This window comes from Mus musculus, chromosome 17 (assembly GCF_000001635.26).
Source record: "Mus musculus strain C57BL/6J chromosome 17, GRCm38.p6 C57BL/6J".
Taxonomy (NCBI): domain Eukaryota; kingdom Metazoa; phylum Chordata; class Mammalia; order Rodentia; family Muridae; genus Mus; species Mus musculus.
In genome coordinates this window covers 48259012-48279933 of record NC_000083.6, presented here as the reverse complement: position 1 = coordinate 48279933, position 20922 = coordinate 48259012, and the positions used below count along the sequence as shown (strand labels likewise).

At 45.1% G+C, this 20922-nt stretch overlaps 1 protein-coding gene and 1 long non-coding RNA gene across 8 annotated transcripts in view; one reads left to right on the top strand and one right to left on the bottom strand.

Annotated features, from left to right (window-relative positions):
- Positions 1 to 4326: 4326 nt before the first annotated feature.
- Positions 4327 to 15734, bottom strand: Treml4 (triggering receptor expressed on myeloid cells-like 4). 7 transcript variants are annotated; one of them, XM_006524147.4, is made up of 6 exons: positions 15494 to 15734; positions 14949 to 15290; positions 10498 to 10548; positions 10168 to 10252; positions 7116 to 7245; positions 4327 to 5554 (listed from the first exon to the last, which is right to left on the bottom strand). In XM_006524147.4, exons 1-6 carry the CDS (start codon positions 15552 to 15554, stop codon positions 5441 to 5443), a joined length of 783 nt encoding a protein of 260 aa, XP_006524210.1. In that variant the 5' UTR covers positions 15555 to 15734; the 3' UTR covers positions 4327 to 5440. The 7 variants fall into 7 exon arrangements, with proteins under 7 accessions (XP_006524210.1, XP_006524211.1, XP_006524212.1 ...); NM_001163795.1 differs by having other exon boundaries at positions 4576 to 5554; positions 14949 to 15302; positions 15494 to 15639; NM_172623.2 differs by having other exon boundaries at positions 4576 to 5554; positions 10168 to 10249; positions 14949 to 15302; positions 15494 to 15639.
- Gm52308 overlaps positions 7527 to 20922 on the top strand; it is a 38309-nt gene continuing 24913 nt past the window's right edge. The window contains exon 1 of the long non-coding RNA XR_003952373.1: positions 7527 to 7717. This is a non-coding gene — a long non-coding RNA (predicted gene, 52308). The remainder of the gene's footprint in view (positions 7718 to 20922) is intronic.

Sequence of the window (20922 nt, the reverse complement as noted above, 5' to 3'; positions counted from 1 at the left end):
CAGGAGGATGTTTGGAGTTTTTGTAGATGTTAAATATGTTTAGAGTAGTCAGAGCCATCATTAGTTGTATTAGGGAGATAGGTGGTTGTCTTTTGTTTTAGAAGTTGAGCTTTTAGGGTTTGATGTGTTCTTTCTACTATTCCTTTACCCTGAGAGTTGTGGGGAATTCCCGTATGATGGGCAATTTCCCAATGTGTCCAGAAGGTTTTGAATTGAGAGCTAGTGAAGGCAGGGCTGTTATCAGTTTTCATGTGCTGAGGAATGCCTATGATGGCAAAGGTGGAGAGCACAATACTTTTTGAGTGTTCCACTGTAGCCCATATAAGATGTGAGTATGTAGCTATAGTAACAAAAACATGTTTTGGTCTACTGAATTGGGAAATATGGATGACATCAATTTGCCATAAGACATTGGATTTGAGGCTTCGGAGATTGGCGCCCATCACCTGTAAAGCTGGGGTGGTGATGAGGGATGCACAAGAGGAGCATGTCTTTATTGTCCTCTGGAGCTGAGCGAGGGGGTATGGGGGATGCAGGCATGAAGTTCCTTTACATTTGTGTGTATGTGAGTGAATGGAATTGGTCTGCTTGCTCAGTGGAGGCTACGAATGTTCCTGTTGAAGTGGTTTGATCAGCAAGAGCATTTCCCTCGGATAGCAGGCCTGGCAGGGGGCTGTGAGATCTGACATGCTGGATGTAGATGGGGGAGGCTCTTTCCTGTAAGAGGCAGCTTTATCAGAGTTATACAGGTTGAAGAGATAACAAGTTAGATATATGAAGACTCAACAAACCAGTGAGAGACCAAATTCTTTAAGTTCAGACTCCATTTTAGAGAACTTGAACTTGGGTAAACTAACAGGCTGGTACCTAGCATTAGTTTCCAACTTACCCACCCCTCCCCAACAAAATCCGAGCCTAGCGCCAGTTTCTAGGCTAACCCCAACAAGACCTGTGTCTCCAGGTTAATTTCCCTCAACAAATCCAGCATTTTCACAGTAATCACCAGCAAGCCCTGCTCTCTTCCTAACACTCACCAGTGCAGAAACAGAAATTAAGTTTATGGTTTGATTCCCAGCACGAACCAATTATGCTAAAGGCCATGGGTTGGTTTTTTTTGTTGTTGTTGTTGTTTTGTTTTGTTTTGTTTTTGGCTTCACTAACACTTCCTTGGCACTACAAGGAAGGAGCCAGGAGATTGGAAGAGATTGCTAGTGTTAGTTTGTGGCCAAGCAGAACAATTCAGGAGAGACAGACAACAGGTTGAATCAGTCATCTTAGAGAAGAGGTCTGAGCTAGCACAGCTGAGTTGAGCCATCCAGCTGGAACTCAGAAAGAAGTAGAAAGGAGGAACTTACTCAGCAGTAAGTCACAGAGACAGAAAACATTCTCAGCTTAGAATAGATTTCACAGAGGCTGGAAGCTTCCAGGACTAGGCCTAGGTTAGCAGATGGAGGGAGGGAGCCTCCAAGATGACAGCTACAGCAGAAGAATCATAGTTATTTTTACAAATGTCCTCTGAGCCTTGGGGCAAGGGATTCATATAGATGTCCCATCCAGGGCTCAGTGTGAGGAGTGGGTGTGGCAGCAGTCCCAAGATGGCGCCTGGGACTGCAGCTAAGTCTTATGACTTGCACCTGACTTCCTCATACACCTGAAAATAAGCCACGACCATCGTGAGAGCTGCGCAGGTGCACCATGATGCTGGCGGTGTAAACAAGTCCATATTTGGTGGAGACGTGCCCCTGCCGCCCTGATTGGCTGAAGCTGCATGCCTGGTGAGGTGATGTGGCCTGCCGTGAGTAGATGGGGGCTGAGTGCATTTAAGCAGGGCTCCCTGGGCACCCGGGCACCTTCGAGGCGTTCCTGCAATAAAGGCTATTGAGAAGAATCCGACTGTGTCGTGTCGTTCTTATGAAGGCAGCTTTGACAACATGACCAGGTAGCAGAGCAACACCAATGGGTTCTTCCCACCGTAGGAATCCCTACTGGTGTCATGGCTGGTGGCAAAATGACCCATCAAAGGATGAGAATGAAAACTCAGTTCAGCCCAACTTAGCTGAGTTGGATCAGATTCCAGGAGTCTGATGCCCCTGTCAGCATATTTGAACACGGTATGATTTGGAAAAAAAGTTCCCTGGTATAATGCAGCCCCCGGGTGCACAAGGAGGCATAATTACTTCAAAACCCAACTCAAAGTACATGTCATTTCTTCCAAGAAGATGCGTCCTAGAGATATGTATTTAGCTTAAGGGCCTAGGGAAGGATCTGGCATGGTCTCGGTCATACAGATATCATTTGGGCTATTAGCCACCTCAATCCTGGTTGAGCTCCTGGTTATATAGATAATGTAAGAATCATTTAGACTATTAACTATCTCCAGCCTTGGTTGTGGAGGCTTGATATGGCCTGACCCGACAGACCACCAAGCTGTTAATCACCTTTAATTCCTAGCCCTCTACATGGAAAAATAGGTCGTGCTTCCTTTCCTTTGGAAAGAGAATCCTGCATGCTTAATATTTCTGGTTTCCTTGGTAATTTGTGGGCACAAAACCTTCATGCTCCCAACATCCCTGCATTTGCTTCTTGGATGACCAATCCACAGATGGTTCTGCGTACTTCCTGTAGATGCACAGTAAGTATGATCTCTGGTTGACTAGTAGTGTTTAGGGAACAACGCTGGAAGCACCAGCAGCTTAGATTCTGAAATCCTACCAACTCCTCTGGGTATAGATTCTAATCCACACGTGGGTTTCAAGGACAATACGATGAAGATGTTCCCCACAGAACTGTTTGCACTGTGACAATGAGAGGGCAAGACATCACACAAACCCTGGGTCCAGCAGTCTCCCCCGATGGAGAGCATGCACGCAGTAGAGTATGCATCAGCATTGGAAAACAGTAGCCTGGGCATCTGCACCCAGCAATGAGCAAAAGAAATAAATATATGGGGGAAAGTATACTGTATTATTTTATAGATGTTAGTAATATAGACACAGAGTCTAGAAAGATAGTTCACTGTTCTTGCAAGGGACTGGTGTTCAGTTCCCAGCATCTCACAACTGCCTGTGACTCCAGCTCCAGGGGATCTGATGATCTCCTCTGGTCTCTAAAGGCATAGCACTCATGTACGCACATGCGCGCGCGCACACACAGAGTCAAAAAGAAATACAGTCACAAGGGGGAAATGCCTCTTTTTTTTGTAAGGCATCAGTCACATTCAGGATTACATACCAAATGCATTTGAGTAGTGACCTTGGTTTGAAGAAATCAAGTGGAAATAAAAAATGAGAATGTAAAAGGAGTGAGTATAGGCTTAGACTTTTCTAAACCTACATTATTTGGGGTTCTAGAATGCTCTAAATTCCCTTCTAGTCCACTGACCAGAGAGTTAGTGGGAAAAGAAGGCTTATGGGAAAAGGAGGTTGTGGACCTTCTTAGATGTAGTTCTTTGGGGTGATTCACTCTTCGTTGTTAGGACACCAATAGTTCGGTACTAATAATAGCCAATTATATACTCAAATTGATCCTGGCAGTGGTGGCAGCAGTGGCAGCAGTAGCAGCAGCAGCAGTGGCAGAAGTAGCAGCAGCAGCAGCAGCAGCAGCAGCAGCAGCAGCATTCCTTACTACCCCTCCCTAATGTTCTGAGTTCTCAAATGAAACACACACACACACAGTCCTTATATTTTGATATGCCTAAATCAGCTTAATGGCTGGGCCACTTACTAACCTCCACATGGTTAATCCACCTCCCTTCAATATTCCCAAGTTGTCACATACTAAACCCTATGTTCCATCTTTGCTGCCCTCGCCCTCTTGGGCTGCTTTCCCTCAGCTTCTTCATGGCAGCTGTTGTCTCTGTCCTGCACCTTCTCAGGCATGATGTCTCTCTCTCCTCTCCTCCTCTCAGAAAGGCAGAGCTCCTTTTTCCTCTCTCCCCTGGTCCCTTCTTAAAGGTCCCGCCCTGTCTGCCCTGCCCAGCCATTGGCTGCCGGCAACTTTACCAATCAGAACCAACTGGGGGCGGGGTCCCTCATTGTCTTAAGTTTGGACGTGCAGATTCCCGTGCAAACAATTTTGGAGACGCAGATTAACATAATACAAGCAGCCACACCAATCCAATAGCAAACACCAAACATGAACCACTAGCAGCAGCTTGGTCCAGAAGAAACCACAAGTTTCTGCTGAACTGGCAAGAATCACCCAGAAGACCACAAGAAGTTCTCTCTACAAAGTGAAGCTCAATGCAGCCCAGCGCAGCCCAGTCCAGCCCAGTCCAGCCCAGCCCAGCCCAGTTAAGTGTTGCAAGGCAAGAATGACCGCTCATTGTTTATGGGGTTCCATTTATACTCTTTCCAAGCATCACACACCCGCTCAAGCATCCACTCCAGCAAAACATCACATGCCCTCTCACATGTCTGCTTCAGTAAAACATCCTCTCCTAAGGCAGCCTCCAGGAAAACATCATGTGACACAACTGAGTTTACAAAGAAACCAGAAATCTCCACTTCAAAGGAGAAATGGAGCAAAAGTGTATGCACTGATAGGATCATCAGGCTGGTATGAGCTGAAATATCTATGAAGAAACATCTATATTTTATTCTCCCACACATAACATAAAAAAGGAATAAAATGTGACCCCGTCATAGTGGCCTTTTTATGGTTACAAGGCTGTGGCTACATTCAGCATGTTGTTAGTAGCGTATGCCAGTATCCAGGCTCTCCTGAACGTCACTCTGGACTCTTCTTGTTTTACAGATGTGACATTCTTTTTGTTCCCTAAGGGATTCTCCCCGGCTCCTCCCATCAGCCAACCATCCTCTTTGTATAAGCAGACTTTGTGCAGATGAAATTGCATCACTGGGTAAACCAGCACAATACTGACCCCTGGTGGTCAGCTCTGATGTGCATGAAGTCAGCATGATGTGCATGAAGGGTCAGTTTGGGGAGGTTTTGGTCTTGTTTAAAACACTTTTTTCCCCCCTTTAACTTCTGGACTTTCTCGGTTTGTGGTCCGCAGCACACAGCCTTTCTTGGCTCCCCGTGTTAGCCTTTAAGTTAGTTTCCCCCTCATTTTAGGAAATCTAGAGCAAACCAAGAAGGTGAGCTTGTGAACGTGAGTAGAGTGGACAGGCATGGGCCTTGTGAGTAGCTCACTTGGGAAACAGAGCCTGTGAGGCTTGTGATGCCAAGGGAGGCAGGAGAGAGAGTGAGAAAGGCCCGGGGCTGGGGATCTGGGAAAGCACTTGAGCTGGGTGTTGCAGATGAACTGCCCCGTGGTTGGTCATCTTGGCGGAGGTCTGGGCTACGGGGTATACAGCTCTGAGGGTGCTCGATACTGGAGTGTCAATTAGCCCTGGCGATTTGAGATGCAGGTCTGGCTGTTGTCTCTCGTGGGCTTGCCTGATGGCTTCGGTAGAGCGGAAGTTTGGCCTGTTCTGCCTTAGTACCAGTTAGCCTTCTTCTCATACCCTGAGATGTGGCTAACCGTGTCCAAGGACTTGGAGATGTGAGGTAGTTTTGAAAGCTCCATCGTCTCTGCCATGTACTCTCGTCCCTGAGGAAGGAAGGAAGAAGTTTCCTAAGTGTAGCATCTCTGTGTCTTCTTCTCTTGCCTGCCCCCGGACTGCTCTCTCATAAGTTCTTCCTCTTTCCTTCCCCTGGAGGCCTTCCTCAGGTACCTTCTGCTTTTTATTTATTTTTATTAAACTGGTAGAGAGATTTCCAACAGGGGTCCTAGGCCTCTCTCCTCTTTCTGAGGAATAGGCTGATAGCCCAAGAAATAACACTCCTATTGATCTCTGCTAAGATCTTACCCATCCATCTTCTTAGGTATATTCCCTGGGATAGTTGTGACCCCAGCTCTATTGCCCCTGTGATGTATGTTACACTAATCTACAGACATGCGCAGTTTGAGCTCACTGTGGAGCTGCCTCTGGAAGTGAGGCTCCATCATGCTCCATTGAGATAGAAGCGGGTGTGTTTCAAAGTCTTCTTGTCTGGGAATGGGTGAACTAACTTTAAACAGGGAGGAAGAGAACAGCAAAACGGACCAGGACTGAAAACACCATGCTTCTCTCGTGGGCTTGCCTCCACAATCTCCTTTTTCTATAAACCTTCTTTCCCCACTACCTCTCTGGTCAGTGGACTAGAAGGGAATTTAAAGCATTCTAGAACCCCAAATAATGTAGGTTTAGAAAAATCTAAGCCTATACTCACTCCTTTTACATTCTCTCTCTCTCTCTCTTTTTTTTTAATTTCCACTTGATTTCTTTAAACCAAGGTGAACAGCCTGAAGGTTATGGCCTTAGTTAGGGTTTTATGGCTGTGAAAAGACTCATATACAAAGGGAAATATTTAATTGGGGCTAGATTACAGTTGCAGAGACTTAGTCATTATTGTTCACAGGAAAACATGGTGGCATGCTGGCAGACAGGGTGCTAGAGAAGGAGCCGAGGGCTCTACATTCGACTAGCAGGCAGCAGAAGGAGACTGTGTGCCACACAGGGCATAGCTTGAGCATATAAGACCTCAAAGCCCACAGTGACACACTTCCCCCAACAAGGCCATACCTCCTAATAGTGCCGGTCCCTAGGGGCCAATCATTCAAACACATGAGTCTATGTGGACCATTCCTATTCAAACCACCAAATTAATGTCTCCAGCAGAAGTTACTGTTGCTTGCTGCCACCTGGTATGGAAGTGTAGAGGCAGGGAAGGTGGAATTCCAGCCATGGGAAGCGCATCCATCAAGGCAAAGCTCGCCTGGGAGCCAGCTGCTGCCTCAACTTTGCTGGTTAATTTGATGGTAGCTGTACCTGTCCTATTTGCTTCTTTGTTCTTCTGTTGAAGCCTCGCCCAAGGGAACACTGCCCTGCCAGGGACTCTGTCTCCTGGAAACACGCACTGGTGCCTCGATGAAGCTTCCTTCTTTTTTTTTTTTTCTAGATGTTTTAAGTGCCTTGTTTTATGATGGTTTGCTATCTCTCTGCTGTTTGGCATTTGTATTTTTTTACTTTGGCTTGCTAGTAGTACTCACTTGAAACTGAAAATATGGTTGTCATAGAGCATTCAGCAGACCGACCCTATAGCGGCCCCACCCCGGTCAGGCCACTCACCTGGCCACTCCTCCAGCAAAGAAGCACACAGAAAACTGACAGCATCAGGGCCTTGAGCAGGAGGAGTCCATATTGCACAGAGACCAGAAGCCCCGGGGAGGTCCAGCCAGGAGAGGAGGAACTTTGGTTTCTGGAGGCAGGAGACAGACAGAGATGCCTGGGTGGGGATGTCACCTGCTCCTGTGTGACCCTAAGCCATCTCCTTGTAGCTGCCTTTTATGTGCATACGGACCCTCCATAAGCTCTGAAGGGAAAATGAATGCAATCAGGAATGGAGCCCTGGGGTCCCTAGGCCTGAGAGGAAACCAAGTTAAAAGACACCCAGTTGGAAGGGTTAAAAACCCTGGCTGGGGATCTGAACTGAACTGGGAGAAGGAACCTCCTGACCTCATTAGATAAGAAGCCACCAAGCTTATCTGGCTCAGCAGGCCAGCGAGAAGATCACAGAGAGAATTCAGCAGGCCAGCGAGGAGATCACAGAGAGACACTTCAGGGGAACTGAGTCTTCACCTTCCTTGTCTGCTCCTTCCAAGTGCCCGGCCCCTTTGCTCACTGTGAAGGTGTGACAAGGTGGTTCCTGATGATGTGACTTAGCAACACGCGTGAGTACATGAGGTTGCCCTTCAGATTTTCTGTCCCACTGATTATCTTCCTTGTTGTCTGCCGAGTCTCACTGGATTGGCATTATTTTTCCCCATTTGAGGTCCGTAACTGGCCTGCCATGTTTGTCTTTTAATTGATTCTTTTTTCCAGTCTCTTATCTGCTTGCAAACATTTCCCATAATGTTGCTTGTTGAGCATAATCCCTCCCTCCTCCATGTAATTTGTTTAGCTTGGTCCCCACGATATATGTTTTTAATGTTTTCTGTAAAAAATAAAAAATAAAAAAACTCCTCTTCTCCCAGATATCCACCTGCTATTTATTTATTTTGTTTTTTTTGGAGACAGGGTCTCACTATGTAGCTCTGTCTATCCTTGTTATGTAGACTAGGCTAGCCTCAAACTCACAGAAATCCACCTGCCTCTTCTTCCAGAGTGCTGGGATTAAAGGCATGCACCACCACACCCAGCCATGTCTTTTTAAAAATTAGCTTAAGTTTATTTTTCATAGTTATGCAATTTGAATCTGCCCGGGATTCAACACTGTGTAGAGTGGCAGATCTTCTACGACTGGGGTTCATTCTTAAATTACGTAGCTAGTCTTCCAAATAATGGGAGCTTGCCCCTACTGTTTATGGATATCACTATATGTTATAATCTGTCCCTGTATTTCCACAGGTCTGTTACATGCGTCCCACCTGGTCATCTGTCCCTCTCTGTCCTGGTACTCACTCTGTAGACCAGGCTGGCCTTGAACTCGGAAATCCGCCTGCCTCTGCCTCCCAAGTGCTGGGAATAAAGGCGTGTGCTACCACTGCCCGATTATTTTTTTTTATTTTTTTTATTTTTAGAGAGGTTTTATGTAGCTCAGGTCATCCTTAAACTCTCTATGTGGGGCAGAATGATCTTTACCCCCCCCCCCACAACCCCCTGGTCTCCACTTCTCAATACAGGGATTACAGGCATGTGTGTGGCCACAACAGACTCACTTCCTGTACCTGTGCTACCCTGTTCTCAGAGGTAACAATTTTTTCTTATTTTATGTCTTGTATGAATGTTTGGCCTGCACACATGTATGTACACCATATGCATGCCCACAAAGTCCAGAAGTAGATGTCAGACCTCAGAAACTGGAGTTATAGCCTGTTGGGGGTGCTGGGAATTAAACCCCGGCATGATCTTTATTGACCTTGTATCTGACAACATTGCCTAGCTTTTTGATGAGACTTAATGGTTGCTTGATTCAGGGGGCATTTCTTGTTTCAGGTTTTGGTATTGCTTGGTTTGTTTGTTGGATTTGGGGAAGTAGGTTGGGCTTTTTCTGTTTCTGTTTGTTGCTGGTTTTTAGAGCTTGTTGTTTGTATAGCCCTGACCTTAGGAGTTGTTCTGCCATCCAGTCTGGCCTTGGTCTCACAGAGCTCTGCCTGCCCCTTCCTCCCCAGTGTTGAGTGTTTCTATATATTATCTTGGTCATGACAGCAGTGTATCTAGTGTGCTAAGACTTTTCAAAGAAACATGTATAGGTTTTTATGGTCTTCATTTTAAAACTCCTCTTAATTTTTTTTTTTTTTTACAATCGCACCATCTTTTCCTACTCGTGGGGGTGTGTCTGGGTCTGATGGCTTCAGCTATCCTCATTTCCTTTGATGTGAAATCTCATTCTTGTTCTTTTGAGGATAATCTTTAAGTTTTCAGAATGCTTTGGTCTTGACATTCTCAAATCACGAATTAGGTCTACAGATGTCCATCTGTCTGTCTGTGTTTGTGGGAGGGGATGGTTCCTATTTCTCACAATGCCTTTATATGGGTGTGGTGTGTGTTTGTGTTTGTGTATGTGTGTGTGAGTGAGTGAGTGAGAGAGAGAGAGAGAGAGAGAGAGAGAGAGAGAGAACACTGATATATAGAATTTCTTTCTCTACCTTTTGACACAAGGGGTCTCTTACTTAAAGCTCACTGGCTGGTGAGTCTGGCTATCCCTGGAGCCTGTGAGACCTGCCTGTCTCTGCCACCCAGCAGTGGGATCCGGGCATAGATCTGCTATACCCAGCTTTGTATGTGGGTGCCAGGAACCCAAACTCAGATACTCATGCTGGCTGCTCTCATAGCAAAGACGTTCATCATTGATCCAGCTCCCTAGGCTCCTATGAGTCTTTGTTATCTGAGAGCTTCCCTTTTCTCACAATTCTGTGAACTTTATACTGATTCTTTCCTCACATATCTCTTCCTTCACATCCTTCCTCATAGCGATTCAGATTCATTCTGATCCTCTTTGTGTTTCCTACAGATCTTCCAATGCTTAGGACCTGCTCCCTCAGCCCCCATTTCTTCTTTCTCCACCTCCATATCTGGACCTGGGGGTGCCTCTGAAGAACTCGATGCCCAGCCATCCTGAGGATGGTCCTTCACTACAGGACTCCCAGGACTCATCCCTCTAAAAGCATCCCTGACTCACCTGTGCCCAGTGCCATTGATGGAAGAGTCAGTGGTCTCCTCGGGAGAGGTAGTCAGAACTGGGAAGGGCATAAAGATGGTGGCTGCTTAGAGGACCAGGACAGGCACCAAGACCAAGTTCCAAGAGCCATGAGAGGAAGTAGAGAAGGGTTAGATGGGCGCACACCTCACAGTCCCTCAGGCCAGGGCTACCTACGCCTAAAATCTTTTTTCTTATTTATCTATTTTTTACATATATAAGGTCATCAACCATAAAGGCAGGCCTCCCCTATCCTTACCCTCCCCAAACTGGCTTGCTACACGGCCCACCTTTTCCTCCTGGCAAACCTACCTGTGCTTTCTGGGAGCGGAGCAATCGTCTGCGAAGGAAGGGTTGATGGGGCTAGAAAAGAAAAGACAACTATGCATAAAAGGGAGAATGAGGTCTGGGTCCTAATCTGTGAAAGGTGCAGGAGGCTCAGAGGTTGACTGACTTACATATTTGTGGGCTGCTGAGATAACCTGACAGCCTGACTTTGAGCCTTAGAACCCACAGTGGAAGGAAAGAGCCAACTCCTCTGATCCCATATGTGTACTATGGTCCATGCCTTCATACATGCAATAATAATAGTAATATCAATAGTAATAATAATTATTATCATTATTATAATTATAAATTTTAAAAGGGGAATTCACACATCTATTCTAAGCCATTTACTGTTTCAATACTTGCATATATGGCATGACATTCAAACCAAAGTTAGCCTGTGTACTTGGCATCATTTCTTCATGGTGAAAACACTTATAATCTTTTTTATAGCCTTTTAAAAAATAAGTAGAGGCTGGAGACATGGTTAAAAGCACTAGCTGCTCTTGCCGATATGGGATGATAGATAGATAGATAGATAGATAGATAGATAGATAGATAGATAGACCATATAGAAATATATTCCCATATATAACAATCCTACTGGTAGAACATATAGTGCATATAGTACATATAGATAGGACATATAGGACCAGGGTTTGACTCCCAGCACCCACATAGTGACTCACAACCATCCATAACTCCAGTTCCAGAGAATCCAGCATCTTCCTCTGATCTCCACGAGCACCAAGCATATGTGTTGCACAGATATACTTGCAGGCAAAACATTCATATGTATAAAATAAGATGAATAAATATTCTACATTCTTAATAACCAGAAGCAAATAGCACATTATGGTCAACTGAAGTCTGTGTAGCACAGCATTAGAATTTCTGTCCCCTTCATGTCACTCAACAGTCTTCAGCCAAGCCCCACCCTCACTCCTCCTGGCTCCTCCCCCAGCTTCTGGTAACCACCAATCTATTCCAATGCCTATCAGATCAGTGTTTTGTTATTCTTGTTTGATAGTTTTTGAGACAGGGTTTCACTATGTACCAGGCTAGTTTCAGACTCACAGAGATCCATCTGCCTCTGCCTCCTGAATGCTGGAATTAAAGGCTTCCACTACCATACTAGATAGCATTTTTTTTTTTAAAGTCAGGGTTCTATGTAGCCCAGGCTGAACTCAAACTTACTTCATAGCTCAAGATGGTGAACTTGATATCTACCTGTCTCCACCTCCTAAGATCTGGGACCATAGGCTGGTAAGATATATAGTAGTAGTTCCAGGCTATGATTATGATAAAAACTACTAATTTACATTCCCAGCAGCCACACATAAAGCTTTCTCCAAGTCTTCTCCAGCACCCTTTATTGCTTGTCTTTTGGGGAAGGGTGATTTTTTTTTTAACAGACTAATATGATATCACACAATGGTTTTTGTTCATGTTTCCCTGGTAGGCAGTGACATTGAGGGGTTTTCTTGGCCATTTGGATGCTATTGTTTGGTTTGGTTTTGATGGCTGTTCATGTTGGCAGGGAAGCATTCTGCATAGCAGAAATCAAATCTGGCCACCCAGTGGGAAGAGGGTTGTGGTAGACCTGATAGCACACTTTATTTCTCTCTATCTGAAGCCCTGAGTGGAACTTCCTCATTGCTCTAGGGGACCCACCCAAGGGGAAGGCCCTATGGAGTCTTAGGCTCCTCAACCTGCCTGACCGTTACTCTTTCCTCCTTAATAACCTACTCATCTTAGTTTGGAGCCAGATGGAGGAAGAGTGGGTAAGGCTATAAAAGACAAAGAGAAGATGACTGTGTAGGATCCTGAAGGGAAAATCAAGTCTGACCCCCAAAACAGTGACAGGATGTAGGGGGGGCTTAGAGCACATGTCAGGGGCTAGAAAGCTAATGACGAGCAGGTGATCTTCCTGAGATGATTTTGCCTTAATTTAAAATTTATGATGGAACTCCAGGAGGCAAGACCCAGGAGAAAATCATTTTAGGAAAGTCTCTTGCTCTTCATATGCTTTTCCTGTTGTTATCACATATATAACAATCACTAGGTATTAGCCCACCCTTTTGAGCAGATCTCTGCAGAACGTCGAAAATGTACTGTCTAGTAGTGATGCTGTTATAGACAAATAGATGATTTCTTTATCCTCAATGGCGACCATATAAGAATTCCTAAATTTACAGTAATTATTAAACTCTTTTAATAATACTATTAACTCCTTGCTGATAGCCAAAACTGCAGTGAGAACTCTACCAGTTTTCAATGTCACTAGTTAATTGCTACAGCTATTTTACAACTCAGAGCACATTCCAAGAGGTTGTAAAACCATTAACCAAAGGTTAAAAAAAAAGGGGGAATTAATGATTTATTATAGGTGCTAGGACAGAAGATAAAATAGCAACTAGGTTTATCTATACAAATCTTTACTAACAACTTAGTTATGGTTTTTAACTCTCCATGAATCTGTGGAGCTGTGACTGGTGTTTAGCCAGATAATTACTCCTAATGGATATGCATGTAAACATTCTCTGTTGTAAACTTCCATTTTGATTTATGATTGGAGCTTATGTTTAAACATGTGATGACCTTTTTGAACATGTGATCACCATGTATTCTGAAAACTGTTTAAAGTGCTGAGGACAAAGAGAAGAGTCAGAACTGAGCTGAGGAGAACTTTTTAGACAGAGCATTTTTTTTAGACATGATCTGAACAGAGCTTCTTAGAACAGAACTGAGGATAATTTTTTCGTCAGGACACAAGAGAAGTTTTCAGACAGAACTGAACTTCAATAAGAACTTGAAGTAAAGGCACAACATTGGAGAAAAGGCATTGAGAGTAAGAGCATTACTGTGGCACCAGAGCAGGAGGAGAGCAAGATTAAAGGGAGAGTGCAGAGTGCAATAATTTAGAAACTATAGGAAGCATAATAAATTAAGAGAGCAATGTGCAGAATGCAGAAGAAAACAGGGAAAGAAGAAAGAGCTGCCGAGAGAGCAGAAGGAACAGGCAGCCTTCTCCTTACCATGGGACAAAACAGGTCCTTTCTTAAGAACAAGGCAGGCTTAGTCTTATTAAAAGGAACAAAGCTTCCTTCTTTAAAACCTGGGTTTAATTCATTTAGCACTGAAAGGGTAAGAGCTTTTTCTTTCTCTATGCAATAAAGATTGGAGCTCATTTTTCATCCAGAGTGAGTGAATTCTTTCTGCACGGTTGCTTGCTCTTTTGCTCCAAATGCATATGTAAGCATGGGTGTGTGTGTGTGTGTGTGTGTGTGTGTGTGTGTGTAACTGTGAGAATGTATGAAACTTGGACCCAAATGGTTTGAATGGAAATGTATAAATGTGCATGTGGGAATCTGTGTTTGTATTTATGTGAGTTTATGCATATTTGCTTATGTAAAAGTTTTTTCCTTCCATGAACATGATTTTCTTCTCCTGGTTCAATAGAAGTAAGTTTATTGCTCCAAACTTCCCCTAGCCTGACAAATGAGGGGCATCTAGAAAAAGGGAAAACATCTCTTGCAATTAACCCTTTACTTAATCTCCTGCTGTTTTAGGATGAGGTGCTAAATGCCCGAGACTGCAGTTTCTAGCCTCTGAGGACACAAAAGTCAGGTCAGCTACAGTAGCAAAGTAACTTAGACTTAGACAAGTCAACTTTTTATTATTATACAACAACTCTAAGTATCTCGCAAGACAAAAGTCTTACCCTATGCCAATCCTTTTCCCCCTCTGCTGACTCAAGGAGAAGCGAGAACAAAAAAAGAGGACCATGCCAGGGTTGGCCCCTGGTAAGGAAGACCTCAGGGGCCCTTGTGCCAGTAGAAATTTGTAACTCAGGTCTGCCTAAGTAAGAAAGCAAGTAGGAGGGCTGAAGAGATAGCTCAGCCATTGAGAACACAGATTCTTGCAGAGAATCTGAGTTTGGTTCCAAGCATCCACATTGAGTGGTTCACAGCAACTTATGACTCTAGCTGCAAGAGGCTCCTAGTCGCTGGTTTCCATGGGCACTGGCACACATGTGGCATGTGCCCATGAGTGCACATAATTTAAAATAAAAACATTTCAACTTTTTTTTTGAGACAGAGTCCCACTATGTAGCTCTGGCTGGCCTGGACCTCACTATTTAGACTAGGCTGGCCTCAAACTCAGATCCACCTGTCTCTGCCTCCCAAATGTTAGGATTAAAGTTACACAATGCTAGTGTAAACTAACTAAGAGTCAGAGAGAGACTCCAAGTGCCTACCCCATGAAACCTAAACATTCTTTCTCAATGAGGAGCCAAGCATGACCGAGATGGGAAACTGTCTCTCCTCAGTCAGATCAGGTGTCAAAATTAGGGGGTCACAAAGAGAAGGGATCAGGGATATGTATTGTGCTTGGTCTGTAGAAGAGGGTTGTATCCCCAAGAAAGGCCTTACCTGGCGACACCACCAGGCTGATGTTTCTGAGAACAGTTACTTCTCTGAGGGAAGGATAATATGGACCACACCAGTAGAACGCTGAGTCATCCTCTGTTAGTTGAGTCATGGTGATGTTGAAGAAGCCAGCTTCAGGATCATCCCAGATTGTGTGCTGTAATTCCCTGGCTGCTTTCCGAGGCTCAGAGGTAGTGACCACTCTCGTACATTTACTTGGGGCTGTTTGCCGACACCACGTTTTCAGCACATAGGACTCCTCCTTAGGCTTGTATTGGCACTGCACGGAGAGGCTCTGTCCTACCATTCTATGAAGCTCTTCAGATACTGTGGACCCCCAGACACCTGGACAACAAACTGTCAGGTCAGAGGTCAGAGCTCTAGCTGTATGCATTCGTTTCTGGGGCTAGGGAAGCCAAGAGGCAATGACTTCCAACACTCAGACGCACAACATGGCCCCAAAGCCAGCCCTGGTCACAGGGTCAGCCTGGTTCCTTGTCCTTTTATCTATCCCACCTCTCAAACCCTTGTACAGGGAATCATCTCACCTGAGGCCAGGAACACCAGCTGCACAGGGACCAGGAGCAGTTGTGAGTACCTCCAGGCCATACCAGTCCAGATTCTGTCAGTAGAGGAGAGGAGAAAAGGAGGAGACCTCTGAACTAGGCAAGTCTTCCCCTAAGTCTCATCATCTGTGAGATGTAAGAACCAAGGAAGATCAGAGCTTTGATTGGGGAAGTAGCCAGTCTGGGAAGGCGGGCTTATGGACCCATAAGAGGAACAGTGGCCAGGCCTGGACTGGGGACTCCTAACTGCAGGGTCCATCTCGTGGTTGACCTAGGTAGATAGGTTCTGTGGACACATGAGAGGAACAGTGGACAGGCCTGGACTGGGGACTCCTAACTGCAGGGTCCATCTCTGGCCCTCACTCTTCACCCCTGCTCATCCGTGTCCCATCTCAGCCATTCCACACCACCCACCAATCACACTCCTCCATTATTGCTACAAAAAAAAAAAAAAAGAACATTGTAGAAAACAATATGAGAAGTAAGAGGCCTGTTCCTCTTTTCTTTTTCCCTGAGAAAGGTCAAAGGTCCCTAGAGGTGTGCCCAGAGTCCTGGGAATCCCCATCACTAAGATAAGTCAGGGCCCTCACCTCCAGTATGTTGTCATCCTGGAAGGTTTGTAAGCCACCAGACTCCAATGCCAGAGTGTAAGGATGGTCCCTTGGAAAGGGGGAAGTGGGGCTACTGGGAGGTAGAGAACAATGAGAAAGAATTGTCAGAAGGGAAGTCAAGAGGGAGGGACCTCTTAAGGGTGAGAAAGGAAGCAAGGGAATTCATGACCATGTTAAAGGACATGTGAGTGGGAGAGTGAAACCTATGAGAAAAATTATCTCTCATTAACATCTCACCTGCAAAACTGTGTGGAAGAAAGGGTGACCCAGGCTGGGTCTCCAGGGTTTAAACCTAGCTCGACCAGAAAACAGGCTGCCTTTCACGGTCCCACAAACTGTCAAGATCTGAGAGACTGAAAGTGGAGTCAACAATCAGTAGCAACCAGTTAGGGAAGGTATATGCACACCACATCAAGGGAACCTCAGTCTTTCACTGGCGAGCCCACAGTAGCAGCTGGGATACCACTGGCTATCAGAACACCTAAATTCTTATTGGTCTTCATGCATCTGCTCCACTCCCAGGGACTCTAGGGACCTCCTATGTAGCAGTTGATGGATGGCAAAGCAAAGAATAAAAAAATCTAATGGCCCTGCCTTGTACTTATGAGGGAACCAGAAGTGTGGGATATAAACGTCATTTGTTTGAGTTGGTTTGCAGAGCTGGAAATCAAACCTAGAGCCTTGTACATGCTAGTAAGAAAACAGCTCGCCATTCCACCAAGCTACATCCCCAGCCAAAGCTTTAGTTATAAACTCAATCTTATCTTCCCTGAATTACTGAACCGAAGTATTGGAATCAAATTTTATTTTTTCTAACGTCGTCACACAAGAGACTGAAGCAGTTAAGAAAAAGCATGTGTTGCTTTTGGAGAGGGCCAGGGTTCAGCTCCTGACAACCATGTCAGGGGGGCTAACAACCACCTCTTACCGCAGTTCCAGGGGATCTGACGCTCTCTTCTGGCCTCCTCGGGCATCCATATGAACAAATCCACACAAAGATACATACACTTATTCATAAGTAAAAACAAGTCTTACACTACACAAGATATTTAGGAAAATACTTTCTTCTTCATGGAGAACATTGAGATGCGTCATTATACATTTGTCAGTATCCAGAGAGTGCAAGACACCAACAGCAGATCCCAAAGAAGCTAGTCTGAGCTGATGGTGCCATGTCAGTGTGAGTTTACCCAGTGTAGCAAATGCACACTGTTCTGTAGGGACAGTGCTGTAAAGGGAAGATCTGTGCATGGGGAAAGGCTGGGAGGGAAGGTTTTTTTGTCTGTTTGTTTTTGTTTTTAGCTTCCTTTCATTTCTATAATAAAATGCACTAACAAAAGCAACTTCAAGAAGAAAGCCCTGATTTGGGCTCAGAGTTTGAGAACATAGCCTGTTGAACTGGGGAAGTTAAAGTAGCAAGAACTTGAAGCAGCTTGGCACATCGCAGCCACAGTCAAGAAGCAGAGAACAATGAATGCATGTCTCCTCGCGTTCAGCTCACTCTCTCCATTTCCCATAATCCAGAGTCCCCCGCCTAGGCAGTCATCATGCACCCATTGGACAGCTGTTAGATTGATTGGGATGATCTATAACTCCAGTCCCAGGCTGTCTGAGGCCCCTTTCTGGCCTCCATGAGCACTGTGCACACATGGTACGTTGACATGCACACAGACAAAACACTCATACACTATACAACATTTTTTATCTAATTTTTTTGTGGTACTTCCTTCTGCCTCTCTGCTGAGGGTGTCCGGATGCTGCAGGCATGCTGACCCAGAGGAAGCACAGCAAAAGCCAGAATGGGAAGTCCCACAGCCTGTGTTTCCCTTTGGGGCATCAAATGCTTAAATGAAGCAGCTCTCTGAGAGGATCTTTGCTTGGTCATATTGCTTTATTGGGAGTGGATGTGGGTGCACACATTTTATTCAGAGTGAACTAGGGTTTCTATACCTCTTGGGGGAAGGGCTTGAGAATACCCAGGAAGGGAAGGTCATTGACTGAAGGCTCAAGGCTATCTAGATACCTCAGCATAGAGAGGGACTCCAGGTATTGTGCCACATGACTGAGTGGCTCTACTCCTGCCATTCTGAAATCTCTGGGATTCCTGGGATTTGAGCTCCCCAGCCTTACCAGTTCTTATGCCTGTCTGGTAGCACAGTCCCAAATCCCCTACAGCTTTTAATGTGTATTCCCACATCTATTACTCATTGTCCTGTGGCCATGAAAAGATACTGCGATTAAGGCAACTTATAAAGGAAGACATTTCATTGAAGGCTTGCTTACAGTTTCAGGGGCTTAGTCATCATGGCAGGGAACATGGAGGCAGGCAGGCATGGTGTGGCCGTGATAGCTAAGAGATTCATCCTGGTCCATAGGCAGAGAGAGAAAGAGAAAGGCAGAGAGACCGAGAGAGACAGAGGCAGAGAGAGGCAAAGAGACAGAGACATAAAGAGAAAGAGAGAGAGAGATAGAGACAGGCAGAGAGACAAAGACAGAGACAGAGACTAGGCCTGATATGGGATTTTGGAACCTCAAAGTTCACCCCCCAGTGACACACTTCCTCCAACAGGGCCACACCTCCTAATCCTTTTCAAATAGTGTCACTTCCTGATGACTACACATTCAAATATTTGAGCCAATGGACCATTCTTAGTCAAAACTCCCACTTTCCACACCCTGCCCCCATGACTTGTGGCCAAATCATAATGTAGAAATGGTTTCAGTCCAACTTCAAAAGTTGGACCTATAGGCTATTGCAATCTCAATATTGCTTAAAAGTCCAAAGTTTGACTTTTTTTTTCTGAGACTAATGGCAATTTCTTACTGTAATCCCTTATAAAATCAAAACCAAGAAGCAGATCAAATGCTTCTAACATACAATGGCATAGGACATACCTTACCATTCCAACATGGAGAAAGCGAGAATTCTGAACCAAAGCAAGACCAAAAACCAGCCAGACAAACCCCAAATTTTGCATCTTCATGCCTGATGTCCAAGTGGCAGGTATCCCACAACTTGGAATCTCCAACACAGTCCAGGCTTCATCTTCACAGCTTCATACAATGGGCATCTCTGGGCATCCATGCAGACACACCCTTGACATATACCTACCCTTAGCAGCTTTCCTTAGCCAAGGAGGGAGATTCTACAACCCCTCTCTTGTATCCTTGATTCTAAATCAAGAACCACATGACTAAAGCTGTCAAGCTCTGTTGCTTGCTATAGCTGGACCAAAGGCCTTTCATTCAGTTACATCTGTATCAGTTACATCTGTATCAGGTTTCTGCTGTTGATGGCTTCCTTCATGCTTAAGCTTTTCTCTAATTCTTCTTCACATGTTGGAAGTTTAGCTCAGTACAGTCTTACTCTGAGGTCACCACTTAGCCTACTTAGTATCAGGCTTTTCTTTAAACTTTTGTTTTGTTTTGTTGTTGTTGTTGAGACAGTGTTTCTCTGTGTGGCCCTGGATGCCCTAGAACTGGCCCGGTAGACCAAGGTGGCCACAAACTCAGAGATCTACCTCACTCAGGTGCCTGAGTGTTGGAATTAAAAGAACGGCCGACCACATCTAGATTTCTTTAAACTTTTTATCTCCCTAAGTGCTGAACTTACCTCAATTACACTTCTTGGAACTCCTTTTTTCCCTGCAGACAGACCATTTTATATTTCTTTTTTCTAACATACTCCTTTTCTGTAGGGTTGTTGTCCTACATCCACTCTGCCGCAGGGCATGGCTGCTTGGGGAGGTGAGATGTGGAAAGCTTGACTGTGCTTGTCCCATGCCATCACCACCAGGGCTGATGCTGGGCTGTAGGAAAGCCCCAAGATACCACACAGCTCTGCTGGGAACAGCATCTAGCCCCAGGCTGGGCAGCAGGGCTGGGGGAGGGGAGAGCTCCCTCTAGTCCCAGTGGTAATTATTGGCTTGGTAATTGTCCTTGGCTTGTCAGATACAGGCTTGGTGGCCATTGTGGCTGGGAGCTCAGAGAGATCTTCTATGAAAAGAGGCAGTTCATGCTTCCAAACAGTTTATTGTTGTGGCAGAAAATAGATAAACAAACCCATATCCCACTTCTCAGGGTGGGCCTGAGATTAAATACCTTTTGCAGGGAGGATTGTCTGGGAAAGGAAGCTTATTGGCAAGGCCCTTCAGACCTCTAGGTACCTCATTAGCATGGAGAGCAATGTTTTGAGCCTGTTTAATTGTGGTCAGGTCTTTTTTTCTATTGTCTTGGTCTGAGATGTTAGGGATAACTCATCTATATGTGGAAGAACTTGGGATATATGCCCATACAAGACAAATGGCCACAAATCTCTCTGGGGGCAGGGAGCTGCAGCTATGTGAGAAGGGTCTGGTGCCAGGAGCAGGAGACGCTCCTACCATCCCTTCAGGGTCTTTAGGACTTCAAGCAGTGGCCACTAATAACCACACTCTACAGTTGATATTAGGCTGTCTTGAAATCTCCTCTGCCAACACCATTAATTCAAAGCCCTTTAATTTAGCCCCAGGCAGATTTTTGGAACAAAAGAAAAAGCAGCCACATTCTTTGCCAAAACATCACAAGAAACGTCTCTAGTTCACTTGTGTACGTTCTTCTCCTCTGAAACCTTTTACTCTCAGCCTCCACAGTTCCAATTACCTTCAGCACTGTCTTCAACACTCCTACTAGGATGTCCCATTAAGCCACACTTAAAAGTATCCAACTGCTTTTCAAGTTGGAAGTCATGTATATTCTTCCAAAAAAAACATCATGGTCAGGTCTGTCACTGCAATACCCCACTTTCTGGTGCTACATCAA

Excerpts from the sequence above, each read along its gene's own strand:
- Treml4 (NM_001163795.1), bottom strand. The coding sequence starts at position 15,554 with ATGGCCTGGAGGTACTCACAACTGCTCCTGGTCCCTGTGCAGCTGGTG. Across the intron at positions 10,253-10,497 it reads TCCGCTCCCAGAAAGCACAG|CAGCCACCATCTTTATGCCC; the intron begins GTAGGTTTGCCA and ends TGGTCCTCTAAG. Across the intron at positions 7,246-10,167 it reads ATCAATGGCACTGGGCACAG|AAACCAAAGTTCCTCCTCTC; the intron begins GTGAGTCAGGGA and ends TCCTGCCTCCAG.